General features: G+C 40.1%; 1 protein-coding gene across 2 annotated transcripts in view; it reads left to right on the forward strand.

Moving 5' to 3' along the window:
• Positions 1-18,365, forward strand: part of mtx3 (metaxin 3) — a 36,124-nt gene extending 17,759 nt beyond the window's left edge. The window contains exons 6-9 of one of the 2 annotated variants that reach the window (XM_072596082.1): positions 1,794-1,870; positions 10,189-10,346; positions 15,890-15,960; positions 17,020-18,365. In XM_072596082.1, the coding sequence (XP_072452183.1) occupies positions 1,794-1,870; positions 10,189-10,346; positions 15,890-15,960; positions 17,020-17,121 (408 nt within the window). In that variant the 3' untranslated portion in view covers positions 17,122-18,365. The remainder of the gene's footprint in view (positions 1-1,793; positions 1,871-10,188; positions 10,347-15,889; positions 15,961-17,019) is intronic. The other variant, XM_072596091.1, reaches the window with a different exon arrangement.
• Positions 18,366-18,913: the final 548 nt, after the last annotated feature.

An 18,913-nucleotide genomic window follows, 5' to 3' on the forward strand; every position in this document is an offset into this window, starting at 1 on the left:
CTGACCTTCACAGCTATCTCTGGCTTGGTAACCTTTATCAGTTGGCATGACCTCTTTGTGCCCTCCATTTTCTCTTGGACAGCTTGTAGAAGAGTCTCCAAGGAACCTTTGCTAAAACCTGGCTCTGCCTTTTTTTTTGTCTGGTCTCTGACATCTCCAGGGGTGGGTGGGATCATGGGCAGAGACTGAGTGATGCTGCTTAGTTGCAGAGACTGAAGTGCATTGTGGATGCCTTTTTAAATACAGTGTCTGTACGTTGGAACTTAGATCCCAACAGGCTTAGGAATTTCCCCATATAAAATGTGATATCTTACATGCATGTGCATATCTAATGAGTTGAGGAGAACATAATCTAACCCACCTCATTTTTGAAGTCCCTCTTACTGTTTGGATCCAGAGTGAGTGATACTTATCCACAGGGAGAACATTCTGTCTAACGTGTCCTGTCTCAAAGAGCTGCTAAATCATCCAGGACCAATATTAAGAAGCTCCACTTTGTACTGAGTAATTGACATATGAAATGGTTATCTAGGGGAAGTTGTAAAGCCAAAACCTCTTCAATATTTCAAGTGTCTATGATGCAGATACTCCAGGTGCCTTTGGAAGAATGAGTCATGGGTCAAGGAGAAGATTTTTAGAAATGTAGGTAACAATGGGTCAATAATGGTATGGATACTTTGTTATATTAATCAAATGATGCTTTTTTAGTGAATTTCAAAATGGATTGCCTTCATTAACTTCTCTGATATTAATTTTCTCAACATCAAGTAATTTAACATAGCCCACTTCAATTCAGTATTGAGCTGGCCTCAGCTGTGTTATTTGGTTTCTATCAAAAGCTCCCAACTATGAACCAGTTCCATTTGTGTCTGCAAATACTCTGATTAAATCAAATGGAAAGAAGCCAAAAGTTCAACCAAGAGTTTAAATCCCATGTATTTTATCCTTCGCCAAAATTGCTGACTTCCACTTTTGTAATATTGCTTCCTTCTTCCCCAGTCTTACTAAAACTTCTGTCTGTGTTTCAGCTGCCTTCAGCCTTACCTTTTCAATCCTCTGATCACTAAACTCTTGAGCTCCACCGTACAACTTTTCCAAAATTTAGCTCCTATATTATATATCTGCACTGTCTCTGCTTTCTCGCACATCAAGTTCAAAGTCTTCCAGCTTAATTGAAAATTATACCTGTTCTTGCATTCCTCCCCTTCCCTGTCACAATGCAGGCCGGCTTTGAACTGCATTTAGTGTCTGGCTTATGTAGACTCAGGATAGGAAAGAACACTGTTGAGAGTCTATCCCAGTATTTCACTGCAGCTGAAAAACTGTATGACTATGATGTGCCTTGCAGATCTACATAAGGGTATTGAGGGTATGTGTAGCTACTTGGAGACTTACGACCTATTCCTAAATGAGAAATTTGCAACCTCATTGCACTGTGCTTAACCACAGGATCAATTGAACAGCACAATTGTTATCAATGATTCTGCAATATGGGGAGGAGAATAAATTGGCACAATTATTCTTTTTGATTACTATAATTGACTCTGGAGGAACAGTGTACTTGTACTGAGAGATTTGGGCTTGACTACCTTGCATGTGATTTGTCTGCTAACTCTTCCTATATACAGTTTAGCTTAAAAATGTGGCAATGTGTGAATTATTTTGGGCATCAAGAAAGTGCTATGTTAAAGATCTCATTAAGATCCAGTACTACTCCTATTTCTTGGTGCGATATGTTAAATAATTAACTTTCTAACTGTCTCAACTCTGTTTCTGTGGCATGTTTTGAACAGATCTACAGAGATGCCAAAGAGTGTCTGAACCTTCTATCCTACAGATTGGGAACATCAAATTTCTTCTTTGGGAAAATGTGAGTATTGATGAGGAAGAAGTGTCAGGGAAATTATAGCAATAAACAGAACCCTACCAGTTTGTGCTCTAATTATCCTCCTCCCTGATTGGTTGTCTAGGGTTTTTCTGTCTCTGAACTGTCATAAGTGCTCCTTTGGCCCTCCTCTCCATCTTGGCAATTAAGCCTTTGATTTTCCATTAGATGGAAAGAGGATGGATGTGGAGGCGTGAACAGTACACTGTTGTGTTCATAATATTACAACTGCCGAACAACTATGGATTGTTTACATCTACTTTTTAATGTGAGTTAATCTTGTACATTTGTAAACTAAAGTAAACCACTATTGGAACTCGATGTGCAATTCTGATCTCCCTGCCCTAAGAAGGATGTTGTGAAACTTGAAGGGATTCAGAAAAGATTAAAAGGATGTTGCCAGGGTTGGAGGATTTGAGCTATAGGGAGAGGCTGAACAGGCTGGAGCATTTTTTCCCTGGAGCATTGGAGGCTGAGGAGTGACCTTAGAGGCTAATAAAATCATGAGAGGCATGGATTGGGTAAATATACGAGGTCTTTACCCTGGAGTGAAGGAGTCCACCAGTAGAGAGCATAGATTTAAGGTGAGAGGGGAAAGATTTATAAGGGGTAACGCTTTCATGCAGAGGGTGGTACGTGTAGGGAGCGAACTGCCAGGGAAGTGGTGGAGGCTGTTACAATTACAACATTTAAAAGGCATCTGGGTGGTTATGTGAGTAGGTAGGGTTAAAAGAAATCTGGGCCAAATGCTAGCAAATAGTTCTAGGTTAATTTAGGATATCTGTTTAGCAGTTGAACCGAAGGGGCTGTTTCTGTGCTGTCTGTGTGTGTGTGTGTGTGTGTGTGTGTGTGTGTGTATATAAACTCTAAACATAGAAAATGATGGAAATATTTAGCAGGTCAGGAAGTGAGGAGAGAGTCACAGTTAATGTTTCAGTTAGTTTTTCTTGAGAATGCAGATTTTACTGTTGTGAGCTAATTATTTTTGTCCACATTTTAGATTTACATAGGAAGAAAATTAGGAGACTGCAGTGCTAAACCATTAGACGCTGGTGCTTTTTCATACACTTTTGAACTAGTTAGAGATAGCATGGAGGATGTCTTCTCAGTCAATTTCCAAATTAAGGCTAGCAAATTAATCGACATCTGGAGGTTTTATATAGTTACTAATTCAGCTGTTTGAGCAGGGATGTCTTGCTGCAATTATGTAAAGCCTTGGTGAGACCACACCTGGAAATGCTGTGTACAGTTTCAGTCTCCTTATCTGAGGAAAGATGTTTTGGTTATGGAGGGAGTGCAGCTAAGGTTTACCAGACTGATTCCTGGGATGGCAGGACTGATATATGAAGAGGGACTGGATGAGTCAGGACTATATTCACTGGAGTTTAGAAGAATGATGGGAGATCACATAGAAACCTATAAAATTCTAACAGGACTTGATGGTAAACGCAGGAAGGATTCTCCTGATATTTGGGAAGTAGAGAACTAGGGATCACATCCTTAAGGATGGGGGGAAGGTATTTTTAAGAATAAGATGAGGAGAAACTTCTCCCAGAATGTGGTGAGCTCCTAGAATATAGTGAGCTTGTGGAACTCTCTGCCACAGAAAGGCCCAAACATTGAATTTTGTCAAGATGGATTTCAATATAATTATTAAGGCTTAGGAGATCAAGGTATGGGGAGAACTTGAATTAAAGTGCATGTATCAAATGAACTGCTAGAGCAAATGGTGGAGGCTGGTACAATTTCAACATTTTAAAGGCATTTGGATGGGTACATGAATAGGAAGGGTTTGGAGGAAAATGGTCCAAATGCTGACAAATGGGACTAGAATATCTGGTCGGCATGGACAAGTTGGAAGGAAAGGTCTGTTTCCATGCTGTGCATCTCTATGACTCTAATTAGGTTTATTGTCACATGTACTCACAAGTACAAAGTTCACAAAGTTGCCACTTATGGCACCATCTTCGGTACAAAGGTACCTAGGTACAGGATCTTAGGAATAAATTAGAAAAATAAAGAAATATAAAGTTCAGCATTGTAGTCCTTTGTGCCATCTTAAGTACAAGGTGCCTAGATACAGTGAACAGGATACTGAGTTGGAGGATCAGCCAGGAACATATTGAATGTGGGAGTAGGTTCAAAAGACAGAGTGTCCTACTCCTCCTCCCACTTTCTGTTTCTATGCAACCAAATTGCCAACAGATCTTCCAAACAAGGTACTGTGTAAGCAATCCCACTCATTGTGTTCCATGTATTAATATTTTACATTTTTGATGATTTTATGTATCTGACTGAATTTTGTTTTGGCAAAAGTTCTGATTTTGTGGATGGACTGGAAATTCATGTCACCTGCATGCAATATTTGTTTTGCAACTGTATACATACTTATTTCAAAAGTCCTGCGGCATGAACCATCCTTTCAAAGGTTTTTATATTGAATTTTGCAATGGATTGGTATATTTTTTTACTTGCTTTTCTATGCAAACTAACTTTTAAATAGATCTAACCCAGAATTACTGTTTAAGAAGGGTGGTGAGACCAAGCCAGGGAGTTATAGATCAATGAACCTGACCTCAGTGGTGGGCAATTTGTTGGTGGGAATCCTGAAGGACAGGATGTGTATGTATTTGGAAAGGCAAGGACTGATTCGGGATAGTCAACATGGCTTTGTGCGTGGGAAATCATGTCTCACAAACTTGAATGAGTTTTTTGAAGTAACAAAGAGAATTGATGTGGGCAGAGCAATGGACGTAATCTATATGGACTCCAGTAAGGCGTTCGACAAGGCTCCCCATGGGAGACTGGTTAGCAAGGTTAGATCTCACGGAAGTGACCAGTGGAGTGCCACAAGGATCAGTGCTGTGTCCACTACTTTTCATCATTTATATAAATGATTTGGATGCGAACATAAGAGGTGTAGTTAGTAAGTTTGCAGATGACACCAAAATTGGAGGTGGAGTGAACAGCAAAGAAGGTTACCTCAGATTACAATGGGATCTTGATCAGATGGGCCAATGGACTGAGAAGTGGCAGATAGAGTTTAATTTAGATAAATGCGAGGTGGTGCATTTTGGGAAAGCAAACCTTAGCAGGACTCATACACGTAGTGGTAAAGTCCTAGGGAATGTTGCTGAACAAAGAGACCTTGGAGTGCAGGTTCATAGCTCCTTGGAGGTAGAGTCACAGGTAGATAGGATAGTAAAGAAGCCGTTTGGTATGCTTTCTTTTATTGGTGAGCATATTGAGTACAGGAATTGGGAGGTCATGTTGCGGCTGTACAGGACATTGGTTAGGCTACTGTTGGAACATTGCGTGCAATTCTGGTCTCCTTCCTATCGTAAAGATGTTGTGAAACTTGAAAGGGTTCAGAAAAGATTTATAAGGATGTTGCCAGGGTTGGAGGATTTGAGCTATAAGGAGAGGCTGAACAGGCTAGGGCTGTTTTCCCTGGAGTGTCCAAGGCTGAGGGGTGACCTAAAAGAGGCTTATAAAATCATGAGGGGCATGGATAGGATAAATAGACAAAGTCTTTTCCCTGGATTGGGGAAGTCCAGAACTGGATGGCATAGGTTTAGGGTGAGAGGGGAAAGATATAAAAGAGACCTAAGGGGCAACTTTTTCATGTAGAGGGTGGTACGTGTATAGAATGAGCTGCCAGAGGAAGTGGTGGAGGCTGGTACAATTACAACATTTAAAAGACATCTGGATGGGTATATGAATAGGAAGGGTTTGGAGGGATATGGGCCAAGTGCTGGCAGGTGGGACTAGATTGGGTTGGGATATCTGGTCGGCATGGACGGGTTGGACTGAATGGTCTATTTCTGTGCCGTACATCTCTATGACTAATAATAGCTCAGTGTTGTATCTTGGGTGATTAGCTAATATGGTGGTTGTTCCATTTGATCTCTGCTGTATTAGATACAGGATAATTATCATTGCTGTTTTTAGATCTTGTGCACAAAGGATCTGCTGGTTTATCTTAAATTTTAAACAGCTCATGCTGATCTACGATGTAACTATTAAAGCAATCACTAAACTCAAGTGATTCTGCAAACATATTCAGGGCACAAGAATGATTAAGGAGAGAATAGGGTCCTTTAAGATCAATGTAGCTGTCTGTGTATGGAACCACAGGAGATGGGGAGAATCCTAAATGAGTATCTCGCATCAGTATTTACAGTGGAGAAAGATATGGAAGCTAGGGAACTCGGAGAAAAATAGTGATGTTTTGAAAAGATCTGTATTACAGAACAGGTGGTGCTGGAGGTTTTAAAGCATATAATGGTAGATAAATCCCCAGGATCTGATCAAGTGCATCCCAGGACATGGTGGTAAACTAGAGAAGAATGTGTAGCAGGGCCCATAGCAGATATATTGTATCATCAATAACCACGAATAAGGTGCCAGAAGACTGGAGGGTGTCTGATGTTGTGCCATTATTTAAGAAGGCTGCAAGGAAAAACCAGAGAACTACAGACCGCTGAGTCTGACATCAGTGGTGGGTAAGTTGTTGGAGGGGATGCTAAGAGACAGGATCTACATGCATATGGAAAGGCAGGGACTAATTAGGGATAGTCAGTCTGGCTTTTTGCGGGGGAAATAGCGTCTCATAAGTTTGATTGAGATTTTTGGAGAGGTGAGCAAGAAAGTGGATGAAGGCAACGTGGTAGACATTGTCTACATGGATTTTACAAAGCCTTCAACAAGGTTCCGCACGGTAGACTGGTTAGAAAGGTTAAGTTACATGGGATTCAGGGAGAGCTAGCCAATTGGCTTGTTGGTGGGAGACAGAAGGAAAAACTGCAGATGCTGGAGAATCAGGAAAGGGTGGCTCTGAAAAAGCACAGCAGGTCAGACAGCATCAGAGGAACAAGAGAGTTGATGTTTCGGGCATAAGCCCTTCATCAGTAATGTGGAGTGGGAAGAGGGCTGAGAGATAAATGTGGGATTGGGACTGGGGAGGGGGGGGGCTGATAAGTGGGATGGCAAAAGGTGGACGCAGGTGGGAGGTAATTGTGATAGGTCGCTGGGAAGGGTGGAGCAGTTAGGTTTCAAGGAAGATGGACAGGCACAATAGGTCAAGAGAGCGGTGCTGAGTTGGAGGGTTGGATCTGGGATGAGGTGGGAGGAGCAGAGATGAGGAAACTAGTGAAGTTGATGTTGATTCGATGTGGTAGAATGCACCCAAGGTGGAAGGTGAAGCGTTCTTCCTCAAGTCGTCGGGTGGCTTAGATTTGGCAATGGAGGAGGCCCAGGACTTGCATGTCCTTGGGGCAATGGGAGGGGAGTTGAAGTGGTCAGCCACAGGGTGATGGGGTTGTTTAGTGCCTGTGTCCCAGAAACGCATCCTGTTTCACCGATGTAGAGGAGACCACATCGAGAGCAATGGACACTGCAGATGAGGTGGGTGGATGTGCAGGAAAATCTCTGCCGGATGTGGTCGGCCACATCTCTGCCAGCACAATTGAAATGTGGAGTTTATTCAAGGAACAGCTACTGCGTATTCTTGATCAGTATGTACCTGTCAGACAGGGAGGAAGTGGTCGAGCGAGGGAGCCGTGGTTTACTAAAGAAGTTGAATCTCTTGTCTAGAGGAAGAAGAAAGCTTATGTTAGGATGAGACGTGAAGGCTCAGTTAGGGTGTGAGAGAGTTACAAGTTAGCCAGGAAAGATCTAAAGAGAGAGCTAAGAAGAGCAAGGAGGGGGAATGAGAAGTCATTGGCAGATAGGCTCAAGGAAAACTCTAAAACTTTCTAAAGGTATATCAGGAATAAAAGAATGACAAGAGAAAGATTAGGGCCAATCAAGGATAGTAGTGGGAAGTTGTGTGTGTAATCCGAGGAGATAGGGGACATGCTAAGTGAATATTTTTTGTCATTACTCACACTGGAAAAAGACAGCATTGTTGAGGAAAATAGTGAGATATAGGCTATTAGACTAGACGGGATTGAGGTTCACAAGAAGGAGGTGTTAGCAATTCTGGCAAATGTGAAAATAGATAAGTCCCCTGGACCAGATGGTATTTATCCTAGGAATCTCTAGGAAGCCAGGGAGGAGATTGCTGACTCTATGGCTTTGATCTTTATGGATGTAGGTTTGCTCACTGTGCTGGAAGGTTTGTTTTCAAACGTTTTGTCACCATACTAGGTAACATCTTTAGTGAGCCTCTGGATGAAACACTCATGGTATAGCCTGCTTTCTGTTTATATGTTTGGGTTTCCTTGGGTTGGTGATGGCATTTCTTGTGGTGATGACATTTCCTCTGTTGATTTCATTTCCTGTTCTTTTTCTTGGGGGTGGTAAATGAGATCCAAGTCAATGTGTTTGTTGATAGAGTTCCGGTTGGAATACCATGCTTCTAGGAATTCTCATGCATGTCTCTATTTGGCTTGTCCTAGGATGGATGTGTTGTCTCAATCAAAGTGGTGTCCTTCCTTATCCTTTTGTAAAGATACCAGTGATAGAGGGTCATGTCTTTTTGTGGCTAGTTGGTGTTCATGTATCGTGGTGGCTGTTTTTCTGCCTGTTTGTCCAATGTAGTGTTTGTTACAGTTCTTGCAAGGTATTTTGTAAATGACACTAATTTGGCTTGTCTGTATAGGGTCTTTCAAGTTCATTAGTTGCTGTTTTAGTGTATTGGCGGGTTTGTGGGCTACCATGATGTACATTGTTGGGATGGGGAGGTTGGGGGGGGGATGGGGTTGTGGGGGGGGGGGTGCTGTTGGGAGGTGTTGTATGTTGGTAAGATAAACCAGGCCAGCACACTCCTAGTTAATGGTAAGGTGTTGGGCAGTTGTGTTGAACAGAGAGGCCTAAGGGTCAGGTATATAATTCCTTGAAAGTGGCATCATGGGTGACAAAGTTGTGAAGTAGGCAATTTGCACACGTGCCTTCATTGGACAGAGCATTGAGTACAGGAATAGGGATATCATGTTACGGCTGCACAAGACATTGGTGAGGCCAAGTATTGTGTACAATTCTGGTCGCTCTGCTATTGCAATGATGTTATTAAACTGAAAATGGTGTAAAAAGTATTTATTAGTTTGTTATTGTGGAAGGTTTGAATTGTAAGGAGAGACTGGAAAGGCTGTGGCTTTTTTCCCTGGAGCATAGGAAGCTGAGGGGTGATCTTATAGAGGTTTATGAAATTATGAGGGACAGAGATAAAGTGGTCTTTTACCCAGGGTAGGGGAATCCAAAAATAGAGGGTATAGAAGGTGAGAGGGGAAAGATTTAAAAGGAACCTGAAGGGCAAGTTTTTTCACTCAGACGGTGGTCTATTAAACAAACTGTCAGAGGAAGTGATAGAAACATATACAGTTACAGCGTTTAAAAGACATTTGGACAGGTACATGGTTAGGAAAGGTTTAGAGGGATATGGGCTAATCCAATGGGAATAGTTCAGTTTTGGAAACTGATTGGCATGGGCAAGTTGGGCTGAAGGGCCTGTTTCCGTGCTGTAGGATTATGAGTCAAGAGTTATGAAATCAGCCTGTATATTGAATGACAGCAGTCTCAGTGGGCTGAATGATCAGAAGAGAACTACTGAAGGATGAAGTGCCATCTACATCAATTAGTGGGGCAGCGATATTAGCCTAAACATCATAAATCAAACAGGGCTGTTTTTTTTTTAAAAAAACACATTGGGGACAGAGATTGAGATGTAGGTTTACCTGCCAGTGGAGGGAGGGCTGAGGTCGCTGCTGGAAATGGTGGACAGAAGGCTGCAGAAGGGGAGCATCACTGAAAATACGAGGATGAATAAACGGAATGAGTTTGCAAGGCAAGGGAATGAGAAGCAGTGGCACTGGAATGCACACAAATTGCAAGCAGGCTGGTAATTGCCACAAAATAATTACTACATTAACACTGTTGAGAATTTTAGAAAGGGAATTACATAGGTTACAAACTTTTGAAGTATTAATGTGGGCTGTGGAGTACAGCTGATAGTAAAGTGCTTGCTGAAATTTAAGGAGTCTGATGCATGGTGTGATTTTATTAATTCACATCATTCTTGCTGCTCGCAATAGCAATTGTATACGCTTTAAATTTCAGATGTACCTACCTTTTACAAATCAATAGTACAGGATAGAAATATTGTGAGAAAAGCCTGAGCAATAACAACTTTGATAGAATTGGAAAAAGCCGAAAGAACTGAGGAAGGATCATCTGGACCTGAAATGTTAATTCTGATTTCTCTTCACAGAAGCTACCAGACCAACTGAGCTTTTCCAGCAACTGCTGTTTTTATTAGAATTGATGCTGGCTTATAACTTGTGCCTTCATGGTTTTGTATGTAGACCGACCAGTTTTGATGCCTTTGCGTTTGGATTTCTTGCACCTCTGTATAAAGCAGAGCTGCCTAATGCCCACCTCCAGAAGCATCTGCATCAGCTCCATAATCTTTGCCAATTCTGTGACAACATTCTGAGTCAGTACTTCACACAAAGCTCTACAGGTGAGTCACTGGATGTGGTGGGTGGAATTACATCCTCGCCAACTTATTCAAGATCTATGCCGCATTTCAGCAAAAATATAATGGCTGCTTGTTAAGTACAATATGTAAAATAGTCCAGAGATAACACTTTGAGAATGGGAATACCAGAGGTTTGTAAAGGGGGAGAGGGATTTGATGGTTAGTTGCTTTCATATATAGGTATCAAAGTTACACACTCGTAGATTTCACTAAATGTAGATATACTGTCGGCAAGTTTTCTTTTCAATAGCATCATTTCCTTGCTTTTGATAAAGATCTCAATCATGGAGGAGCAGAGGTGATGGAGTTCATTGTGGGAAAGGATGAGACCATTAACATAAGAAAGCATTGATTCTAAATGGTGACAAGCTAGAAACCGTGGAGAAGCAGATCAGGGCATGTTGTAGAACCTGAACACAGAAATCACAGTAAATGGAATATTATCCATTATCTCGAGCACTGGAACAGAAAAGGAAGTCCAGAACTCTAGCTCAACCATATTTGGAGTATTTCATTAACTTTTGGGTATTTCACCTTTAAAAGGGGTATATTGGGCTTCAAGGAGTTGCAATGCAGATTATTGAAAATATATCTGACTGAAACGGTTTAATTATTGTTGACAGAATCCCATAGATTAGACTGATATTTGTTTGAGTTAATAATGATCTAGCTAAAGCTACAATGATTAAAGGCCTTGGAAGAATGAGAGAAACTATTCACTCAAGGTGGGGAATGGCTGTGAGAGGAGACTGCAAAACATGGAATTATTAATTAAAATTAGTCCATTTGGTTGATATCAGAAATGAGCTCTTTACACGAGGAAGTAGAAAATGAAATGCTTCATTTTCCCCACCCCGAACCCCTGCACAAAGCTTTGGAGTTGGTGTTAGTTGTATGTGTCAAAACTGAGAATGTTAGGTCAAGACTACTCACTACCAGCCACAGTTTAATGTTGAGGTACACATTGACCGTGATCTCATTACATAACAGAAGAGGTCCAAAGTGCTGAGTTCTGTTCAAACAAAGTTATGTTTTGTTGAAAGTTCAAAGTCCTTTTTTTCCATATAAAAGAAATTGGGTTTCCTGTACCTTTGTAAACAAACTATGTTTGTTAAATGAATTGAGGGCAAAATAGAATCCTTTATTAGGGCCAAGGAGTGTGAAGAAATTAAAGTGTCATTCCATCAATGTACTAGAGACAGTCTCTAATGGAGAGATATGCCAGTAGTACTTTGTGGACTATAACAAATTACTTACTTGTGTTTACAACAAAATGAATCTAATTTAGTTGTAGGTTAGTCTGGATGGCTTATAATACCACGACTTCATTAGCTGTAGTTATAGCGGGGCAATTACAGTTGCCCTGTTTGTACAAGGAAAGACTCCTTCAAAGCAAAATGCACAAAAGAAATCACGATGTACGTTTTTCATGTTCAAAAGGAGGAGGCAATGCCTGGTATTGCTACTCCTCATCCATCTAAATTTACTTCACTTGCTGCGAATATTCCACTCACAGCTCCAAGCAGTTATCGAAGCCCCCAAACCAGCCATGATCTTATCCAACGTTCTTTCTTTGCTGTTTCTGTACATTTTCTCTGCATGGCTGAATACAATGTATTTTTTACATTAAGCCTTCAGATTGTGTACGGTTAGGCAACACTTTTTAATAGTCTTCAGAAGTTAAAACAATTGATGATCCAATTGGACAGGTTTTAAGCCTTTGATTATGGCCTGTGCCTTTCCAGGCCACCTGTAACTCCCATGTTGTCTGTCCATAGTGCTCCATTTCTTTTTTATTATTCACTTGTGCGGAATGGGCATCACTGCCTGCCCAACACTGCCTTGTTACCCTGGTGAAGGCAATGGTGAGCTGCTTCTTTGAACTGCTGCAATGCTGTAGGTTGACCCACAATGCCATTGGGGAAGGAATTTCAGGATTTTGACCCAACAACAGTGAAGAAACAGCAATATATTTCCAAGTCAGGATGGTGAGTGGCTTGGAGAGGAGCTTACAGGTACTGATATTCCCATGTTTCCACTACCCTTGTCTTATAGATGGAAAGTGTTTGGGGTCTTGGAAGGTACTGACAGGATCTTCAGTGAATTTCTGCAGTGCACCTCGTAGATAGTAGCAGCAGTGTGTACTGAGTGTTGGTGGTGGAAGGAGTGGGTACTTGTGGATGTGGTGCCAATCCAGCCTTTTTCTTTGCTCATGCAACTTTATGGATTAAACACACACTATTACCTTCAATCCATTCTGTTGCAAGGCTGTGCTCAAACTACATTTAAAGAAAATAAATATCAGAAAATTGTAAACTGATGCAGTGCAAACAAACACTGTTGGGCTCATTGCGTCACTGCTGGCTCTTTGAAAGAGCTGTCCGATTAGTCTCCTTCCTCATTTCTCTGTATGCTGCAGACTTTTCCCCTTCATCAATTTAATCAACTTCCTTCTGAAAGTTAAGACCATAAGACCATAAAACATAGGAGTGGAAGTAAGGCCGTTCGGTCCATCGAGTCCACTCCGCCATTCAATCATGGCTGATGGGCATTTCAACTCCACTTACCCGCATTCTCCCCGTAGCCCTTAATTCCTTGTGACATCAAGAATTTATCAATTTCTGCCTTGAAGACATTTAGCATCTCCACTGCACTCTGCGGCAATGAATTCCACAAGCCCACCACTCTCTAGCTGAAGAAATGTCTCTGCATTTCTGTTCAGAATTTACCCCCTCTAATTCTAAGGCTGTGGCCACTGGTCCTAGTCTCCTCGCCTAACGGAAACAATTTCCTAGCGTCCACCCTCTCCAAGCCATGTTATTGTTAAATTTTCTCTAACTCATTTACAGATCACTGCATAAACTTTTCTCCCCCTCATGTCTCTTCTGTTCTTTTGCAAGTTACATTGTAAATCTGCGTCTTCCAATTACAAAGAGATTGTTATTCCTTTTGTATTCAGTACCCCTTTATAAAATTCAGAATTTCTTATGCCTTTTCAACATGTCTTGCCACCTTGAATGGTGCATTTGTTACCCATCTTGATGGCCATTGAACTGAGTGGATCGGCATGCCATTTCAAAGGGTAGTTAAGAGTCAACCTCAGTGCACAGAGTCTGATGTGACAAGTAATTAAAGATTTCCTTCCGTAGAAGACATTAATGAACCATATGGGTTTGCACACGATAATTTGTGATTGCTATTACTGAGATTAGTTTGAGTATTGTTAAATGCATTTATTTTTTAAATTTCACTAGAAGCTGTGATAGAATTTGAATCCATGTCCCCAGAACTTTAGCCTGGGTTGTAGATTGCTCATCCATTTGCCACTATGATACTGCCTCCCCTGTTATCTGCCCTTATACTTACTAGAACATTGAATCAATTGTGCACTGCTCTGAGTTAAATTTCATCTGCCATTGTTCCTAAATTCACCAGTGTCTTTCTGAATTCTGTTACAATGTTCCTCACTATTAAAAAAATTGAGTTTTGTGTCATCTGCAAGTATTGAAATTTTGACATGCCACGTCGAGGTCATTAATATACATTAAAAATAGCAGTGGTCCCAACATCAACTACAATACTTTCCAATCTGAAAAACCAACTGTCCTTTTGTACCTCACTCAGTGCTGTCCCTTTAATACTACAGGTTTCACAAGTTTGATTGTTAACTGGTACTTTATTAACTGCCTTTTGAAGTCTGATCTGCACAACAGAACCACACCTCTGTTATCAACCTTCAGCATCAAAGAACTTAAATCAAGTTAATCAAACAGATTTATCTTTAATATATTACAGCTGGTTTTCATTTGTTAACCTTTATTTTCCCCTAGTGTCAATTGACTTTACCACAGATTATTGTGTCTATGTTTACCACCAGTGACGTTTAGATTGATTAACTTGCAGTCACTAGGTCTATCCTTTTATCCTTTTTTTTAAGAACTGTGCTTTAACAGTTGCAGTCGTCCAGTGCTCTGACATCCTTCCTACATCTGAAGAGGACTGAAAGGTTATAGCTAGAATTTCCACAATTTCTGCCCTTGCTTCTCTCAGCAAATTTGTTAGGTTCAAATTGTTAAGAATTTTTTTAAAAATTCTGTTGTCCCTTTCAGTACAGAAGTTTTGCAAACAGCACAAGTTTGTGTTTGAATTTTTTTTTTACTTAGTCTTGAGAACTTACCAGAGAAGATCGCCATGTGTCTAAATTCTTGTCTTCTTTCTCCTCCCCTTAATGTATGTTTTAGTTCCCCTTATTTAAGGGACGTTTTAATTTCATTGGAGGCAGTTCAGAGAATGTTCATGAGGTGGAATCTTAACATGGAGGGATTGTCTTTTGAGCAAAGGCTGAACAGGTTGGGATTCTACTCACTGGAGTTTAGAAGAATGAGAATTGATTGTATTGAAACGTTTCAGAGGGGACTCGACAAGATGTTTCCCCTCATGGAGAGTCTAGGACCAGAGGGCACTGTCTCAGAATTAAGGGGGACCAATTTAAGAAATGGGGAGGAATTTCTTCTCTGAGGGTTGAGAGTCTTTGGAACCCTTTGCCACAGAGAGCTGTGGGGGGAAAAGTCCTTGTGTGTATTTAATGCTGAGAGAGAGAGATTCATGATCAGTAGGGGAGTCGAGGATTGCAGGGAAAGGGCAGGAAAGTGGACATGAGGAATGTCAGATCAGCCATGACCCTATTGAGTACTGGCACAGGCTCAAGGAGGCAAACAGCTTTTTCTATTTCTCATGGTCTTGTGCTTGTGCAGGGACAGAAATGAAGGTCTGAACTACAAAGCCATGTTTAATTTTGTCTTTTAGGATCCTTTCTGTTGACTTCCGAGGTATATTGATGGTCTTGCAGAATTTGAAATGCATAGAGAAGAGCTTTGTGATAGATTTTGAATGAATTACTTCACTTTTTTATTCACAGGGATTTCGGTTATATGGATAAAATTTGAGAATTTGGGCTGTTTTCCTTCAATAGGAGATTAGATAGGGGTACTCTGGATCAAGAGGGGCTAGACAAAGTGAATTTTGGGAAACAGTTCCCATTGAGAGTAGGTAGACCCATCAGGGGACAGCAATTTGAGGTGAATGCTTCTTAAAAAATATGACACTGACAGGAGGAAAAACTATTTTGCGCAGCTGTTGGTTAAGATCAGTAGTACATTACGTGAGAATGTGTGGAGTCAGCTTCAAACATGGCTTCCAAAAGGGGAAATTGTGTAAGAACCTGAAGAGAGAGAATTCACGGGCTATGGGCTAAAGGTGGGAGTGAAACAGGTTTTGAGTTGTGCTGCTTTTGCAAGAGAGGCACCATGGACATAACAAACCCCATGGTCTCATTGTGTGCAATTCTATTATTTTAACTCCTGCAACCTGCAGTCAACTAATGGACTTTGCCAGCATTGTTGTTTTATTGATGCTCTAAGTTCTGGGATTGTAGCAGTTCATTGTATTCATGCTCCTTTATCTTGCTATTTCTGAAACACTTTTCTTCCTACTATTTTGTTCTTTTTTCCCTGCTGTCCTCTTAGAAGATATGATGGATGCAAACCTACAGAAGTTGACACAGCTTGTAAACAAGGAATCCAACCTGATTGAGAAGGTTGATTCTTTTAATTGCTTTTTCTATTAAACATATCTGTTCTGTAAAGTGTCATGAATAATGATGCACTCCTAGTTAGCTAGTTAGCACAATTAGCAGTATGCATTAGATTAAGATTTTCCAACGAAACTATTGCATAATGCATTACAATTGAATCTTAATGCACGAGTTAGTACTATGTTGAGTCATACAAAAGAAAGCGGCAGCAAGTTAATTGATTTGTGATGTTGAATTAGAAGTAGGTGCACCACAATTAGTTTGTGTTCATGTACCAGAGAGGCAATGTTCATCAAAGATTCCAGTTTCTAATAACTGGCCAGTGGATAACTGCTGAAGGCAGAACCCAGCATGGCTGTGATTCCCCAGCAGTTGAATATCCTGCTAACACTCATTGGCTAAACTCGCACATCTTTTAGAAAGCTGATGCCTGCAAAACAGACAGCAGGAATTGCCAGATTCATGGGAAGAGGGAAGAAAAATGGAAATGGGAATTCCAACACGTATTTCAATTATGTGTGAAGCTGATCCTTTCTCACGCTCTGCCTCTTGTCCGGAAAAGTCGCTACTTCTGCTGATTATAATAACTCGCCATATTTTATGCATTCTGGAGCAGGAGTTAAGCATAGTGAGAGAGAAAAATTGGTGCATTTTAAAGAGTACATTTCAGAACCTAGCTTTCAATTAAAGCAGTGATCAATTTATAAAGTAAGACTTATTGGTACAAATTACCTTGAGGTAAATGAACTTGGGTTGTCACAGTATCATATTAATTCTCACATAAATCAGCTTTAAGATCTAATTGGCATCCTAATGTAATGGATGTATTGATCTGAAGGTCTACCTGTTGCCATCTTCTTAGAGTCACGTATGACATATTGAAACATTGACATACTGTGAAAGAACAGTTCGTAGCTGTAAGATTTGTTGGAAAGAAAATGGCAATAGTGTTATTCAGTGAAACGTAAATTGTCTAAAAGTTAATTTTGTATTTATTAATTGACTCCAATAATAAACATTAAAACACACCTATCAAATCTTCTGTTTATTTTCTCCCAATAGATGGATGACAATCTTCGCAACAGCCCCCAACACAAACCTCAAAGTGCACCCCCTTCAAAACTGATGCCAATGAGCAATGAAGCCTGCTCATCACAACACTGATTGTCTTGACTGTTTTTGCATATATATTTGCAGCAAGTCTTCAGTTAACAGAACTTTAACATGACCATGGATCTGAAGAATGGGGAACGGGAGATAATTTTTTAAAAGTGCCACTTTCAAGTGAGGTATCTGATGTGCTGACCTGAACATGTATCTAAAATGGAGATCTGAAGGATTCACTTAAAACTGCAGAATTCACCAGCTATTGTTTCTAATTCAGCCACTAGCACTTAGGAAATAGTACCCTCTCAGAAATAATTTGTTAGACACACATTTATCGTTATCTGAGCAAATATTAGTGTTTTAAATGTGTTAAACCAGATAATTGACTGCCATTAGAGATTCTAGGTTCACATCGCTGTACTTATTATAGATGGGGGTAAGATATGCCAGTTTTTGAAAGGTTGACCAGGTGGCTGACTGTTCTGGAGGCAAACATCATCTGGAAGTCACAGCGTTTCCTAGAATACAGTACTGTTTTAGCTCTGCAGTCTGTACCATACAGATGTTGTCCAACTCTGGTCTGTCTTATAATGAGTGAACAACGACTCTTTTAATAACACTCACCAGTATTTCATTTGACCTGAAAAATATTGCACCTCAAGTAATGTTTCCAAAGGGCTGTAGCTATATGGCCTCAATCAATGCATTATTGGCTCCATAGTTTTAGTGGAGACAGCTTTAGGAAAGAGTACTAAAGTATTGTAAATAATGTCATGATATTATTTTCCTAAAATTCCATAGATTAATTAAGGAAAATTTCAGAACATATTTAAAACATTTTTGACTTTAGAAGCAACAAATAATTTTGGAGAAAAACGTGCTTCTGGACTTTGTTGGGTTTCATACATGTATGTAGTGGTTACTAACAAACTTATGTCCATGAGAAAACAATCCATTTGAATTGGTTAAGGTTTGTACCCTATCAAATTTAGTTCAGATGCTGCTGTGATTTGAAGTCATAAAACTTCCTGCAGTTATGACTGAATCAGTTAACTTGAGTTAGTGTGTCGAATTTAATCTCAAAATGTGTGATGGGAAGAATCGTCAGGGTGGAACCTGATCAAATATTTTTAGTGGACTGTTTATAGCCAAGTTTGTTTGCCAAGTTATTCAAGAGAAATTGTAACTTGGTTGACATATGTATATTTAAATTATAAATCAGTACATTAATAAGTAAAATGTCAGCTTGAATGATATGCTTAAATTGCAATTCTAGTGTGATAAAGCTAACTTTGAAAAAGGACATTATTGTGCCTTTAAGTACATTCTTGGTAAACTCAGATTATGCCTTGATAAAATACTTTAAGACCATTTTACTTTTAAAAGAAAAGGTTCTTATGCTGAAAGAGAAAAAACTCAAATCATTACATTAGCAAGTGTCTTTGCCTGCATAAATACTTTTGAAGGTTTTGGACATTTTCTGTACGTTGTTCCTTACTGTTTGACATTCTCCACAAGAATACTTTACTTGCAAAATGAAAATCTAGAGCGTGGATGCCTTCATGCCACATGTACTGTGATTCGTTGCTAATAGCAGTTTAAGTACAAGAGAGATGGTTTTTCAGCATCCATATCCTTGAAAATTTCGATTCTGAATTTTTTGGGGGAATTGAGGGTATTTGCACAAAGTTATGTAGTAAATATGATAAAGTGAAAGAACTGCGGAAGCTGTAAATCAGTAACAAAACAGAAGTAGCTGGAAAAGCTCAGCAGATCTGGCAGCATCTGTGAAGAGAAATCAGAGTTAACATTTTGGGACTGGTGACCCTTCCTGAGAACTGACAGAACA

This window comes from Chiloscyllium punctatum, chromosome 2 (assembly GCF_047496795.1).
Source record: "Chiloscyllium punctatum isolate Juve2018m chromosome 2, sChiPun1.3, whole genome shotgun sequence".
Taxonomy (NCBI): domain Eukaryota; kingdom Metazoa; phylum Chordata; class Chondrichthyes; order Orectolobiformes; family Hemiscylliidae; genus Chiloscyllium; species Chiloscyllium punctatum.